At 47.7% G+C, this 14,646-nt stretch overlaps 1 protein-coding gene across 1 annotated transcript in view; it reads right to left on the bottom strand.

Moving 5' to 3' along the window:
- The window catches only part of LOC115459251 (sperm-associated antigen 5-like), a gene marked incomplete at its 5' end in the record, with an annotated part of 101,832 nt that extends 93,584 nt beyond the window's left edge, over positions 1-8,248 (bottom strand). Inside the window, 2 exons of the mRNA XM_030189108.1 lie at positions 6,853-6,969; positions 8,056-8,248. Coding sequence (XP_030044968.1) covers positions 6,853-6,969; positions 8,056-8,248 — 310 coding nt within the window. The remainder of the gene's footprint in view (positions 1-6,852; positions 6,970-8,055) is intronic.
- Between the last annotated feature and the right edge of the window lie 6,398 nt (positions 8,249-14,646).

The raw sequence follows: 14,646 nt of genomic DNA, 5'->3' as shown, positions 1-14,646 counted from the left end.
GCTGTCCCTGTGCCTGACGAGGCCTTCGGGCCGGCTGGTTGTACCTACGCTTTGCAAAAGAATAGGGTGCAGCCTGCCGGGCCCGGGAAAAACGTCCACCTGCTGAGGTGGATGCTGAAGGCGCCCGGTGGGAGAGCTTGTCGAGAGCGGTTTCCCGCTGATGCAGTTGGTCCACCATCTGCTCGACCTTCTCACCAAAAATGTTATCCCCCCGGCAAGGGACGTCGGCCAGTCTCTGCTGGGTGCGGTTGTCCAGGTCAGAGGCACGCAGCCATGAGAGCCTGCGCATCACTATACCTTGGGCCGCAGCACGAGATGCCACGTCACAGGTGTCATAGATACCCCTGGACAGGAACTTTCTGCACGCCTTCAGCTGCCTGACCACCTCCTGATAAGGCCTGGACTGCTCCGGCGGGAGCTTCTCGACCAGGTCCGCCAGTTGTTGCACATAGGTCCGCATGTGAATGCTCATATAGAGCAGGTATGACTGGATGCGGGTCACGAGCATGGAGGATTGGTAGGCCTTCCTCCCAAACGAGTCCAGAGTGCGAGACTCCCGCCCCGGGGGCGCCGAGGCGGTATCCCTCGAACTCCGTGCCCTCTTGAGAGCAGAATCCACGACCGCCGAGTCATGGGGCAATTGGGGCCGCATTAACTCTGGGTCGGAGTGGATCCTGTATTGGGACTCTGCTTTCTTGGGAATGGTGGGGTTAGTTAACGGTCGCACCCAGTTCCGAAGCAGTGTCTCCTTGAGGACATTGTGCAGCGGCACCGTGGAGGACTCTCTAGGTGGCGATGGATAGTCGAGGACCTCGAGCATCTCGGCCCTCGGCTCTTCCACAGAGACCACGGGGAAGGGAATGCTGATAGACATATCCCGCACAAAGGAGGCAAAGGAGAGGCTCTCGGGGGGTGAGAGCTTCCTCTCCGGTGAAGGCGTGGGGTCCGAGGGAAGGCCCGTAAACTCCTCTGAGGAGAAATATCTAGGGTCCTCCTCTTCCCCCCACGAGTCCTCATCCTCGGTATCGGACATAAGCTCATGTAGCTGAGTCCTGAACCGGGCCCGGCTCGACGTCGAGGCACCGAGGTCTCGGTGTCGTCGAGCGGTGGACTCCCGCGCCGGCGGGGACGGAGCTCCCTCCATCGACGTCGACTCCACCTGCGTGGCGGTCGAGACCGGCGCCGCAAGCGGCGGCGGTGTCGACGGCCCCGGCGCCGGGCTAGAGCTCACCGGCGCCACAGACATCGGCGCCGAGGGCGCAAGCACCCCCAGCGCCGGCACAGCCTGGCGCATCAGCCCTTCCAGGATCCCCGGAAGGATGGCTCTGAGGCACTCGTCCAGGCCCGCTGCCGGGAAAGGCGGTGGGGCCGGTAGGGGTGTCGGTGCCAGAAGCTGATGGGGGCCAGGAGACGGCACCGAGGTGCCGGAACCCTGACGCGTCGGTACCTCCACGACCGACGGGGACCTCTCCTCTCGACGATGACGCTTCGGCGCCGCCTCCTCTCCGATGTCCGGATGCACCGAGGGCGACCGGTGACGACGCTTCTTGTCTTTCTTCCGATGCGCGTCACCGGTGCCGGGAGGTATGGAGGAGGAGGAGGACGATCCCCCTCGGTCCCGGGGAGCCGGGTCAGACAGGGTTCGGTCCCGAGGGCCACGGGCTGAGGGAGTGTCCGGGGCCGACTGCCCACGCGGCCACTCACCTCTACCCTCGCCAGCGGACCGGCGGGCCGACGGGACCTGTTCTCCTGGGGTCGATGCCATCGGTGCCGATGTCTCGGGCATCGATACCGGTACCGAAGGACCGGGCGTCGATACCGATGCCGTCGAGGTCGACGTCGAGGGGCCGGCGCAAGTTCCAAAAAGACGGTCCCGCAGAACTTGCCTCGCAACCTGAGTCCGTTTCCGGAGACCGAGACACAGGGAACACGACTTGATATTGTGCTCCGGCCCGAGGCACTGGAGGCACCAAGCGTGGGTGTCGGTCTGCGAGATCGGCCGGCCGCAGCGACCACACTTTTTAAATCCACTCGGGACCCTTGAGGACATCGACGGAAAAATCGCGTCGGCGAAGTCAAAGTCGTCAATGGTGGCTGAAATCACACCACGAAAAGGAAAACGACCGTGCGGCCACTAGGCCGCAACGCGGCGTCCCCGCTGGAAGCCAGGGAAAAAGGGAGCGCGTGCTCCACACGCGCAGGGTTTCTCTTTTTTTTTTTTTCAAAAAGAAACCGGACGGTAACTAACAACGATAAACAAAGAAAAAGCACGATCCGCGTAAACGCGATCGAAATCCGGCGGCTGAATCAGAGAGAGCGGCGAGGCACGACTCTCTCCAGACGCGGAAAAAAAGGAACTGGCGGGAGCGGTCGCGCACGGGCGGGAAGACGGCCGCGCATGCGCGGTGGGCGTGCCCTGCGTGCCGACCGTTCCGCGAAGCTTTTTTCCGGTTGGTGGGGGCTGCCGCGGACGTCACCCAGTCGTGAGAACAAGCAGCCTGCTTGTCCTCGGAGAATAGATTAGTAGAATCATATACCCGCTTCCGTAAAGCCTTAAAAACGTACTTTTTCCCAGAGTACGTTTTGAACACATCGCATGATAAAGGGAAACACAGACATAATGTGCTATTTCAATAAGCAGCATTATAATCTCAGTTTTTAGTATGAATGGTATTGTATTTTGTCCACTCACTTCTTTAGTATGGATGTTTCTGTTTTGCTGTGCTTTCCTATCAATTACTGGATTTCTTATTTGTATGTTGTGTTCCAAATGTATATTTTACAATGTAAACTGTTCTGCTTTGCCAATGCAATAAGTAACGGTATAGTAAATAAACAATATAGAAAGATACAGAGACCAACAAGAATATCATCCAGGTATAGAAAGATAGAGACCTCTCTTGCACAATGTGCCATCAGACTAATTCTATGTCTTCATCTGGTGGTAGAGGAGCATTAAATCCACACATTTGGACTGGTCAAAGGTATATGGAAGATTGAGTTTAAACATACTTGGAAAAAAAATAGAGGGTAGTGGGAAGAGGTTCCATAGACTAGTAAAAGATAAGGGGGAGCTGGTGTTAGTTTAAGTGTGGGAATGTAAATGCTCATCTACTCACTCAAAGTGATAGAAAATCTGAGAGGAAAACAAATAGGAACATTAAATAAGCCAACTCCTCTTCATGCACCTTAGTTTAATTAATTAGTTCTGAACAAACAGGTGTCTTGTGTGGGGCCAGTACACAGGCAGAGCAGTGGCTCCAATGGCATGCGGTCATTGTCTGTTTTCTTTTCCCATTTATTTCCAAAGGTTGCAGCATCTTTCTCAACTCCCCCCCCCCCCCCTCCCGTGAGTCTCTTTCTCACAGCTCCCCCTCGCAAGTCTAGTACTTCTTCCTCATTCTCCCACCTTCAAACTTCATTACTTGTCTGGCAGCAGCAGTGCTAACACGATGCCTGGCCTGACCCAGAGCTTTTTCTCTTGTAGGTTCCACCCAGGTGTAAACAGGAAGTTGTGTCAGCGGGGCAGGCAACGGCAGAGAAAAGCTCCAAATTGACCCAGACATCGGGTTAGTGCTGCTGCTGGACAATTAAGGAGAAGGGAGAGGGGCTGGACAGGGGGCTGAAGGAGAGGGAGGGGAGATACTGGGTATGATGGAACCATGTGGGAGACAGGTTGTCAAGGAGATGAGTGAGAAGAAGATGGTGAGTACAGGAGGGTAGAAGTGTAGTAATGAGGAGTGGGTGAAAGAGAAGGGAACAGAATGCCAGGGAAGGAGAGGGACAGGAGAGCTAGTACGTGACAGGAGGAAATGGAATGTTGATAGGTAAGTGAAATATCGGTAGAGGACTGAAGAATGAGGGTGAAATCTGAGCAAGCAGACAGAAAAACAAAAAGAGACAGAGAAAATATGTCAGACAGTTGTAGCGAGGGAATGGTGGAAGAGGAGGAAAGTGGAGAAAAGGGCATATGGACAGCACCCACTGGAAAGAGAGCAGAAGACAGACAGGAAAGCAGAAAAGAAAAACTGGGACCAGTGTGCTTTGAAAAATAAAAATGCCTAGACAAAAGTAGAAAAAGGGAAATGTGCATCACAAACGTCTTTGTACCTTGTTCAATACAGGATGAAATGCATGTCTGTTTTTTATTTCTCTCATGTTGTGGTACCTACCTAGTTTGACTTCTTGGGGTTCTCAGTTCAATTTTTGTCTTTATATTTTTATTTCTAATTTTTCATCCCTTGTTCTGTATTGTGAGCGATCGAGGTGTGATATTCTGTTTGCATGTAATTTCTGTGTAGAACTCTGTAGCAGTTTCACAGTCCCACTGTTTTGCCAGTGGTAGGTTTATTGGTGTTTTAGGACCCCGTGTAATATTTGTAGGTCTTCCTATTCTTAGGCTGGGTTCACGCTTGAATCATAGAAATTAGTGCTATAGTGCGTGCAAATTCAGATTTTCACCTGTTGGGGGGAGGGGGGAGAGATAGGGTTTTTGTGGATGCAGAGAATGTTTAAATTTAATTCATAAGAACTGCCATACTGTATCAGACCAAAGGTCCATAAGGGTCATGAATGCAGGTGTGTCATGTATACAAGTATCATCCGTCAAGTGTATCCAGACTGAAAAAGGTGGAGAACCACTGGTCTAATATCATCATATTCTATAAAACTGTAGAGCCCGACATTCAAAAGGATTAAACAGGCAGGAAAGGCTCCAACCGATATTCAGCAACACTATCTGGCCATCTCAAAACTGGGCAGTCCAGGAGGAGCCAGAAGTTATGCAGGTGCCAGCAATATTCACTGCCAGTGGCGCATAGAAAGTGACCAAATGGGACTGCATAAAAGGCTGACCTTGGTTGCTTACTTATGCGAGTGCCAGTACAAAATACCCACAGACACCCACATTACCATCAGGTAGCAGCCTGTGTGCTTCTCTGGAGACTCCAACATGTGTGATCCTCTCATCCAAAAACCCCCTCCCCAAACCTAGGAGGTCCCCTGGGGTCTACTTTCACATCCCTAGTGGTCTAAGGGGTGATCGACAAGGAATGGTGAGCCAAAATCATGGAAAAATGGTGGCCATGACATCTAGTGGTAGTATTATGGTACTACCTCTAGGGGTCAGCCTTCCATACAAGGGCTTGCACCTGCAAAACTCCCAGCTCCTTCTCATCTCTGCTCTCAGACCACTCCTCCACTGTCTGTTTTTGAGGGCCGTTATATGGAAGGCTGTCCCCTGCAAGAGGCCGTGGCCATTTTTCCACTAGAGCAGGCAGGGGCAGCAGCGATTAGGGTTCACTTTTGCCTGACCACCAGGGATGTACCAGAGAAATGTCCTCTTCTCTGAGGTCTGTGCCCTGAGAAAGGCAAGGAGATATGGTCTGTGCCCTGAGAAAGGCAAGGACAAATCAAACTCGGGTATACATATGAAGTATCACATACCATGTAAAATGAGTTTATCTTGTTGGGCAGACTGGACGGACCATACAGGTCTTTATCTGCCATCATTTACTATGTTACTATGATGTGAAGATAGGCATGGGGTGTTCTGTTAGAGGAATTGCACAAGTTGGAGGGGGTCAGGCGGAGGGAATCGAACATGTTGGGATCATGTGGCGGGGAAAGACATAACCCCCTTATGTAGGTCCCTGGCGATATTTAGCCAGAATTTGCAAATATCCTAGTGGCCAGCAACTGTCCAGTCAGACCTGGATATTCAATGCCAGTGCTTGGACATGGCTGACACTGAATATCTGGGTTTAATTTGGCTGGCCACAGTCAGTGCTAAAAAAAAAAAAATACTGACCATCGTCAGCTGAATATTGACCAGATAGTTTCCAAAGATGTTACTATACAGCAGTAGTAGAAATCTGACCAAGCAGCCCCCACAATCTGGGAGGAGCCAGTCAAGAGGCCAGCAAGCCCACACTGCGGTGATAGATGCAGAGCTATCAAAAATGATTTGAATTTAATTTTAAATAAATTGTTATGCTACTACCCTCTTTTTTCAATAGAAGTACTTCAGCCCTAAGTCTCCCCCCTCACCACCCGAAAACCATACAAACTCCTCACCTCCCACTTGCAAGCCAAACCCTCACAACAGCAGCAGTGAAATCATGCAGCTGTTGTCAAGAAATGGGAGTGGGAGGCAAGAAGCTTATGAGCTCCTTCAGCTGTTCGAGGTAGGGCTGAAATACTTTCACTGGAGAAAGCCGAAGGGAGGTAGTTCGGTAACTTATTTAAAAGTAGAAGGCAACCGAAACTGGGGTTTTTGGTTTTGGATGAAACCTTTCAGCTGAAACTGTCGCTCCTCGACCCCCACCCCCACCAGAAGGCATGTCCCTCTAAGCCACCCAGCCTCCCCAAACACAAGCTCCACCCTCCCACTACCCATAGGCCCTCCCTGGGCCTTAAGTTAGAAGCCCAAGTCGCTCCTGCCCATGCCAGCTCTGCAGTCAAAATGGCTGCCTTGGGAGGTTGTGACAGCCATTTTGAGTGTGGCTAGCCTGAGTAGGAGCAATTGGAGACTGCTCCTGCCCCAAAGAGGCTGCTAGACCATCATGACTTCTTCTGGTGGTGGGGGTGTGTGGCGAGAGGGGGATGGGGGGGAGAAGAGTTTCGGTTCAGCTCTATTTAAAAGTAAGTAACCTTTGCTATACTCTGCCATGCTTATAGGCAAGGCAAGATGAGGTGAACAGACGGAATGGAAGTCTTCTTCTCCCTCCCCACTCCCATGGTGGACCCCAAGCAAAATTTTGCCTGGGGGCCCCTCAATTGAACTTACACCGCTTGCTATATACAGATCACAACCGACATCACTCCTCCCTTCACCTCTGAAGCTGTACTTACCAAGCTCTCAAATGCCGTTTGCAGTTCTTTTTTCAGTCTTTCCTCATCCTGCTTGGAATTTTGCAGTGAATTAATTTTTTCTACGGCTTTAACATACAGATTGTAGTGGTACTTCTCCTACAAAGTGTTTTGCACATGCATATATAGGATTAGCCAGATGAGATTAAATATGGGCATTCATTCTAAACATTTATTTTAAAATTTCTTTTCTTTTGACATCTATATGCCCCTGTCTTCCAAAAAGCACTCAGAACAGCTTAAAACAGATGTATTCTGCAGAGTTTGTGACGATACATTCTACAATGAATGTACTTCCTCCTTCAAAGAAAACAAAACAGAATATAGGCCCTTTCCCCTTACATTTCATCATTTCATTTTTATTTACTTTCTATACCACCTTTGTGACTGGCAGACCAAGGCGGTGTACAATCTAAAAATTAAAACAAAAACAAAGATTGAAAGGAACTACAATATCAGATAGGAAAGAGTAGACTCAATCATACGAAGAAACAAAGCAAAATATATAAAGCAGAAATAGCCTGAGTATCAGAAAGAAAGAAAAATAAAGTAAGGCAGAAATCCCTGTGGATCAGGATAATAAACCTTCAGGTCTGGCGTGTGCAGCGAAAAAGAAAGCTCGGTGTCTGGTAGATTCTAGAATTGCCCATTTGGGATTTGGGAAGACAAGGCAATGATTATTTAGAGAACAGAGGGAGGGTGAAGGAGCATAAGGTATAGTAAGGGATGATAAGTAATCAGGGTAGCCTACACAAAGTAAGAAGCAGCGTTTTATAAACAGTTCGCTGTTCCATGGGAAGCCAATGATGTTGTTGAAGCAGCAGCGAGACATGATCTGTACGGTGGGTATGGCAGAGAAGGCAAATGGTAGCAGTTTGGAGAGTGAAGTTTTTTCAGACGGGATTTTGGACAGCCTAAAGAGATGTCTCATATCTTCCATACTGGAAGTTTACAATACATTCAGAAATGGCACATTACAAAGAAGAGAGCAAAGTACTTCTTGCAATAAAGTTTGCTTTATAAAGCACTTACTTTTCATTTCATTACAATTGGAGGGGGAGGGAAAGGGAAACAGAATCTTTCAGAACCCAGGGAACAGATAGTAGGTTATAGTGTCTTTCTTAATGGTAGCACGACATTAATGTGCTCCCAAAGTTACAAGGAGCTTTGGTATGTCTCTTTTACCTGAGTTGCATGAGTCTCATCTGTCTGAGTGAAGGTCTCTCTCTGCTCTGAAGGTCCCAGATGAGTCACCAATCCCCCGTTACGCTGCCAGTCCTGTAGCTGCCGCGAGAGCGCTTCTATTATAATGAGTGTGTGTTCCAAGTGATTCTTCAGCTCATTCTTGGACATGGAATTCAAATTCTCTCGAGAAAAGCTATCAAGAAATCACAAAGCCTCATTTTACAGTATCACTGGCAAATCAGTTAGATAGAAAGGTTTGTCATGTTCCTCCTGAAGACCTCTTTCAGTTTGTTTAAGATTCATTTGGAAACAGTGATTCAAAGTCTTTATGATACAGTGATTATCTCATCATGTAAACATCTGCAATGTTTCAAACAATGATCTACATTTTTTCTTTTTTTAATTTGATGTTGTAAAGAAAGTGTGTTTTAAGCCTGTAAAATGTATTGGATATTTTCCTGCCTTAATTAATTCCTGAATTGTATTTCTTCTAGTGGCCAGCACATGGTGCATGTTTTATGTTAAAGCTGTTATAGAAAAGTGAATGCTCCCTCTTTTAGTTTCACTCAGTGAAGAAGTGATCTACTGTACTGTGAGCAGTATACTTTTAAATCTTGTTGACTGGGCTCCAATTGGCCCAGCTCTTTTCATTTGGATTTTACAGTTCACCCCCCCCCCACCCACCCCAGTCTTAGCCATGGAGAAAAGAGAGACGGATCTCTTTGCTGAGGCTCGGTGAACAGTTATATGTCCCCAGGTACTTTTAGAAAGAAAACAGATGTTTAGTGTTATAATTTATCCATATTTCAGTTACCTGTTATTCTTCGGTGATTGCACATTTTTTGTTCATTGTTCAATATATTTTTAAGACAATAAACAATTGTTCATTGCCTCTGCCTGTCTGGTCTGAAAATAAATCCTAGTGGTTTGTGTGTCGGGTCTGCGAGTGCTTTCTGGGAACTGTGGAACCACAGGGAGTTTGGTCCCAGTAACCTAGAAATCACTGGGGATAAGTTGAGAGTGGAAGACTCGCCTAGAAGCGATTGTGACCCAGTCGGTGGGAGGAGGGTGCTAGTGTGGAGCACAAGTGGCAAGTGCAGGCAGACCTGAGCTATGCTGGGGATACACCCTCTAAGTGGGCAAAGGGTAACCCCAGGCAGGTAGCTAGGTGTTTTGTGGCAGACCTGCTTTGCTAAAGTTTTATTAAATGCAATTGAAGAGTATATGGTTACAAATTGAAAAGTGTGCTTAATTTGTACAATTCTTAGAAATCAGTATGACTCCCCATTATACACAATAGAATAGCAGATGACCAGAGAAAAATGAATCAATTAATCTATCCAATCTGCCCAGTTATCCTGGCCACACTCCTAAGGATGCACCCCAGAGAGACCATCTGGAAGATTTCACCTTATACAAGACAGTTATAGGCTAAAGGTTTGGGCAGTGGGCTGAGAACTAGGGAAGCCAGGTTCAAATCCCACTGCTGCTCCTTGTGATCTTGCAAGCCCTCTGGGAACTGGAAAAAAAAACATTTGGGTATAGTAACTCACTTTGTGTGAGCTAAATCTAATCCATCTGCAAACCAGCTAGCCAAACAGCAGTCTGTGGGCGGAGTTTAGACAGAGCAGTTGCTTAACTGGTTAGTGGTGATATTCAGTCTGCTAGCTGCTTAAGTGAGAAGATAAAGTTGGGATAGCAGAAAGCTTGGTGGACAATCATTCAAAAGTGCAAGGTTCGGAACAAGGTATCTTTCAAAGGTATCACCAAAACAGGGAAGACAGCGTATCCCGATAGCGAGGTTGCAATAGAGACCATAGAAGACCAAGTGTCTAAGTAAAAAGCAGACTAAAAGATTGCAAATTATCACTGTCAACAGTTGAACAGGATGTAAATAGGAACAACAAACAGTTTGAAATGTCTACATGGAGGAGTAGCCTAGTGGTTAGTGCAGTGGACTTTAATCCTGGGGAACTGAGTTCGATTCCCACTGCAAGTCACTTAACCCTCCATTGCTCCTGGTACAAAATAAGTACCTGAATATATGTAAACCGCTTTGAATGTAGTTGCAAAAACCTCAGAACGGCTGTATATCAAGTCCCATTTCCCTTCCCCCCTACATACGAATGCCAAAAGCCTAAGAAATAAGATGGAAGTCTTAGAATATATTGCACTAATCACTGGGGGTCTCTCATGAATACTCAGTATGGGAACGAGTGTTTGTTTCGTTGCTTAAGGTGTCAATTTCCAATGCTCTTGTAGAAAATGGCTACAAAATATTGTATAGTTGGTATTACACACCGCAGAGATTAGCTAAAATGTTTAAAGGGGGGTCGGCTCTCTGTTGGCGTCAATGTGAAATGTTGGGAGATATGGCTCACATATGGTGGGCCTGTCCTCATGCTCAACAGTATTGGACAGGAGTGGTGAGGTTGATTATAAGCATAACGAAATCAGACTTTCCTATGACAATGGACTTTTGCCTTTTGCATATGCGACCCCAGGGGTCCAAAAAATATATGTATCAGCTGGCTACCCAGATATTGGTGGCTGGCAAGTTGGTGCTAGCAGTGGCATGGAAACAACAAACTCTGCCGGGACTCAGGACTGTTATAAGGAAACTGGACTACATTCACCTAATGTCTAAGCTAACGGTGATGCGACAAGGTCGCCTGGTAGTGTATCATCGAATATGGGACTCATATATTGAGTGGTCGGCGCAGCCGGACCCTGCCTTGACAATTAACTAAGTGGGAGGAAGGGGGTAGAGGGTGGGGGAGGGGGTAAGGGGCATATAAGGGGATTACAGAGTAATGGAAACAAAACAAAAACTAATGTTGATGTAGCAGAGGGAAGTGTCGATACTGTTTGTTCACAATTATTTCTGTGCGATTTGTGTATGTTCAATAAATATAAATAAACATTAAAAAAAAAAAAAAGAATATATTGCACTAAATGAACAATTAGATATAATAGGCACCTCCGAGACCTGGTGGAAGAAGGATAATCAGTGGGACACTGTCATTGTAGTGACAGGGAGGATCGAATTGGTGGAGTGATAGTACTGTATGTTAAGGAGAGCCTTGAATCAAAAAGACTGAAAATTCTGCAGGAAACAGAACACATCTTGGAATCCCTATGGACTGAAATTCCACGTGTAAAGGGAAAAAGGATAGTGATAGGAGTGTACTATCGTCCACCTGGCCAGGATGAACAGACAGATGTAGAAATGTTATCAGAAATTAGGGAGGCTAACAAACTGGGGAACACAGTAATAATGGGTGATTTCAATTACCCCCAATATTGACTGGGTAAATGTAACATCGGGTCATGCTAGGGAGGTAAAATTCCTTGACGAAATCAAGGACTGCTTTATGGAGTAGCTGGTATCAGAGCCAACAAGAGGAGGAAAATTTCTTGACCTAATCCTTAGTGGAGTGCATGATCTGGTGCAGGATGTAATGGTGCTGGGGCCGCTTGATAAATAACAGTGATCATAATATGATCAGATTTTATATCGGCCTTGGAATAAATACACACAGGAAATCCAATACATTAGCATTTAACTTTCAAAAAGGAGACTATAATAAAATAAGAACAGTGAACAAACAAACAAAAAAAACTTAAGAGGAACAGCTATGAAGGTCAAAAAATTACATCAGGCTTGGATGCTGTTCGAAAATACCATCCTGGAAGCCCAGGCCAGTTATATTCCATGTATTAAAAAAAGAGGAAGGAAGGCCAAACGACAGCTAGCATGGTTAAAAAGTGTGGTGAAGGAAGCTATTAGAGCTAAAAGAAAATTCTTCAGAAAATGGACCCGATTGAAAATAATAAGAAATAGCATAAGGAATGGCAAGTCAAATGAAAAAGTGCTGATGAGGAAGTCAAAGAGGGACTTTGAAAAAAAAAAAAAAAAGATTACGTGGAGGCAAAAAACACAGAGAGGGGCAAAATGGAAAGATCGTCCAAGTACGAATTAGGGCGTTCTTACGATAACGTCCAAAAATAGACCTGTATAATGGAAAAATAGTGTGGGCGTTTTTCGATAATCGATTATCCCTATAAGAAAACAATCAAATGACGAGCGCATAAGCGTGACTAAATTGGGCGCCCTAACACGGTCGACTATTGCAGGTGCAAACGACCAAATCACGTGGTGTGTAAAATAATGTACATAGGTGTATCGCAAGTACAGTACATGTTGTTCAGGCCATCCAGGTACGGAAATATATGACGAACGCATATATGTGTCAACTACAGACATATCATGCTGCTCCACCCATACATTCATCATATGTGCCCATCTGAATGTGCGGATCTGCATGCACTGTACACCTACTGAACATGCAGTAAATGTATATTGTGTATATGTGAAAAGGGTCGGGTGGGGTGCGTCATACTCATCTATAGAAGCCACGTTTCACACTCCTGCAGGCATGTGCACGTCAAAGACGTCTATGCTTACGAGGGCGTCCATGTGCTGATAGGGGCCATATATGGAATGGTCATCCATATATGGAGCTGTGCGTGAAACGACGTCCCTCACGCAAGGTCGTCTATATAAGGCACTTCTTTTCCAACACGTGGAAAAATGGCACAACGAAGGGAACCCAACTTCGGGCAGGAGGAGAGCCTGATGCTGGTGCGGCTGTGTGTAAGGCACCGGCACAGGCTCTTCATTCAGCACCATCACCTGCCCCCCAGGCTGCAGGCCATGCGAGCCTGGTCCCGCATCCGGGAAAGGTTAGAGAGGTAAGGTTATGGCCCAACCCCCCTCCCCTCCTGTACCTACACATATAACAGCTCCGTCATCAATGTTACCAGCAGTAACTGGAGTGTCCATGCAAGGATCATGAGTAATATAGGAACATGCACAATCACTAATAATCTGTATGTTATTGAAACGACCACCATTCCCACATCCCTACAAGAATGTATTTCGTTAGGTTAGGTATGTGACATTTGCTATTAGTGTTATGTGACAATTTCGTTAGTTATGTGAAGGCCACATTTTCCAACCCCTCTTTGGAGCCTCCGAATAGTGGAAGCATGAGACCAATGAAACCTATACCATACTTTATAGCATGGTCATGATAACACATATAAAGTAGTTTAACAAGCATACATTATAATGTATACAAACGGTACTGTCTGGCCTCATGGCCACCTCTCTGGCATCATCTGCATAGGAACCAACTCGGTGGCTGCTGTGGGTGCTTCACCACCCCACCCCCAATATCAAATATGTATGGAGGGAGGGGTCATCTCCACTGGGGGTTCCACCCCCCAAAATGGAAAAAAGGTGGCTCCTATGATTCACTACCAATGGAGGTGCCCCCCCCCCCAACACTGTAGACCCTCTCTCTCTGGTATGTGAATAGCAAATGAATGTGTGCAGAGGACAAAAAGGACCAACACCCCTGACCCCTGCTCTCCAAACTTATATCTTACAGACGCTTTGGAGTCCACCGGGACCTCGAGTCCCTCCGGAGGCGGTTCCGGCAGGTGAGGCGGGAGAGGCCCGACCTCATCCGGGCGGTGCGAAGGCACCTCAGGGCTCGCCGTAAGTATTCAAAAACAGGACACCTGTACAGATTACTACATACATTTCATGAATAAAGCAAATGTGTTGTACAATATCACTTCCCATGTGCCTAATAGCCACCTAGTAATACCAATCTGTCCCAGATCAAGGATGCAGGTTGCAGGGGTTCTCCCATGAGCGTGCCTGCAACGTCCGACCATCCCCCCGAGATGAATGAGATGATATGCCACACTTTACTATTCCCCTTATTGTGGTGGCTGATTACTGTGTCCTGGTACAGCTGCCTGAGGCCCTACTTGTACTGCATGTTATGGCCTAAATCACATAAAAGAATTGTGCTCAACACCCTTCCCACTGCCCCCCCCCCCCCCAATAGCTCCTACAACAACTGCCCATCAACCCCTCGTTGCATCTCACAATGCAAACATGCTGGTCAGCAATGAATTTGGTATGGCAACATGTCCTGCGTGGTGTGTGTCAGAGGAGGGTCCAGGGTTCTGTTTCATGTCATCTGATGCAGCTCATTCCCCATGGGCATAGGCTACGCCTTACCACACCCTGCCCCATCCCCTGCCTCACGCCACCCAGCTACTGCACTATGCAAGCCATGGTGTATGCACTGATCTCAATCACACTCCTTTTTACATACACAGGGCTCCACCAGCAGGAAGCTGAGCGGCAGGATGAGGAGGGCCACCACCTCCAGGAGGAGGAGGAGGAGCAGGAGCAGGAGGAGCAGGAGGACATGGATGAGGAGGAGGAGGAGGAGCAGCAGCCAGGCCAGGAGGCGGCCCACCAGGAGGAGGAGGAGGACTCGGACTCGGGAGTCCTCATCATAGATGAGGACAATCATGAGGGCCCCTCCCCACCTGCAGCTCCGTGTGAGGCCTCTCCCTCCCCTCAGGCAGCGCCATCGCCTGGGCCACCTCCATCCCCTGGGCCAGCGTCCGTGTCCCCTGGCCCACCTCCATCCCCTGGGCCAGCGTCCGTGTCCCCTGGCCCACCTCCATCCCCTGGGCCAGCGTCCGTGTCCCCTGGCCCAC

The sequence above is a fragment of the Microcaecilia unicolor genome, unplaced genomic scaffold (genome assembly GCF_901765095.1).
Source record: "Microcaecilia unicolor unplaced genomic scaffold, aMicUni1.1, whole genome shotgun sequence".
NCBI lineage: Eukaryota > Metazoa > Chordata > Amphibia > Gymnophiona > Siphonopidae > Microcaecilia > Microcaecilia unicolor.
This window is presented reverse-complemented; position numbering and strand designations above follow the sequence as displayed.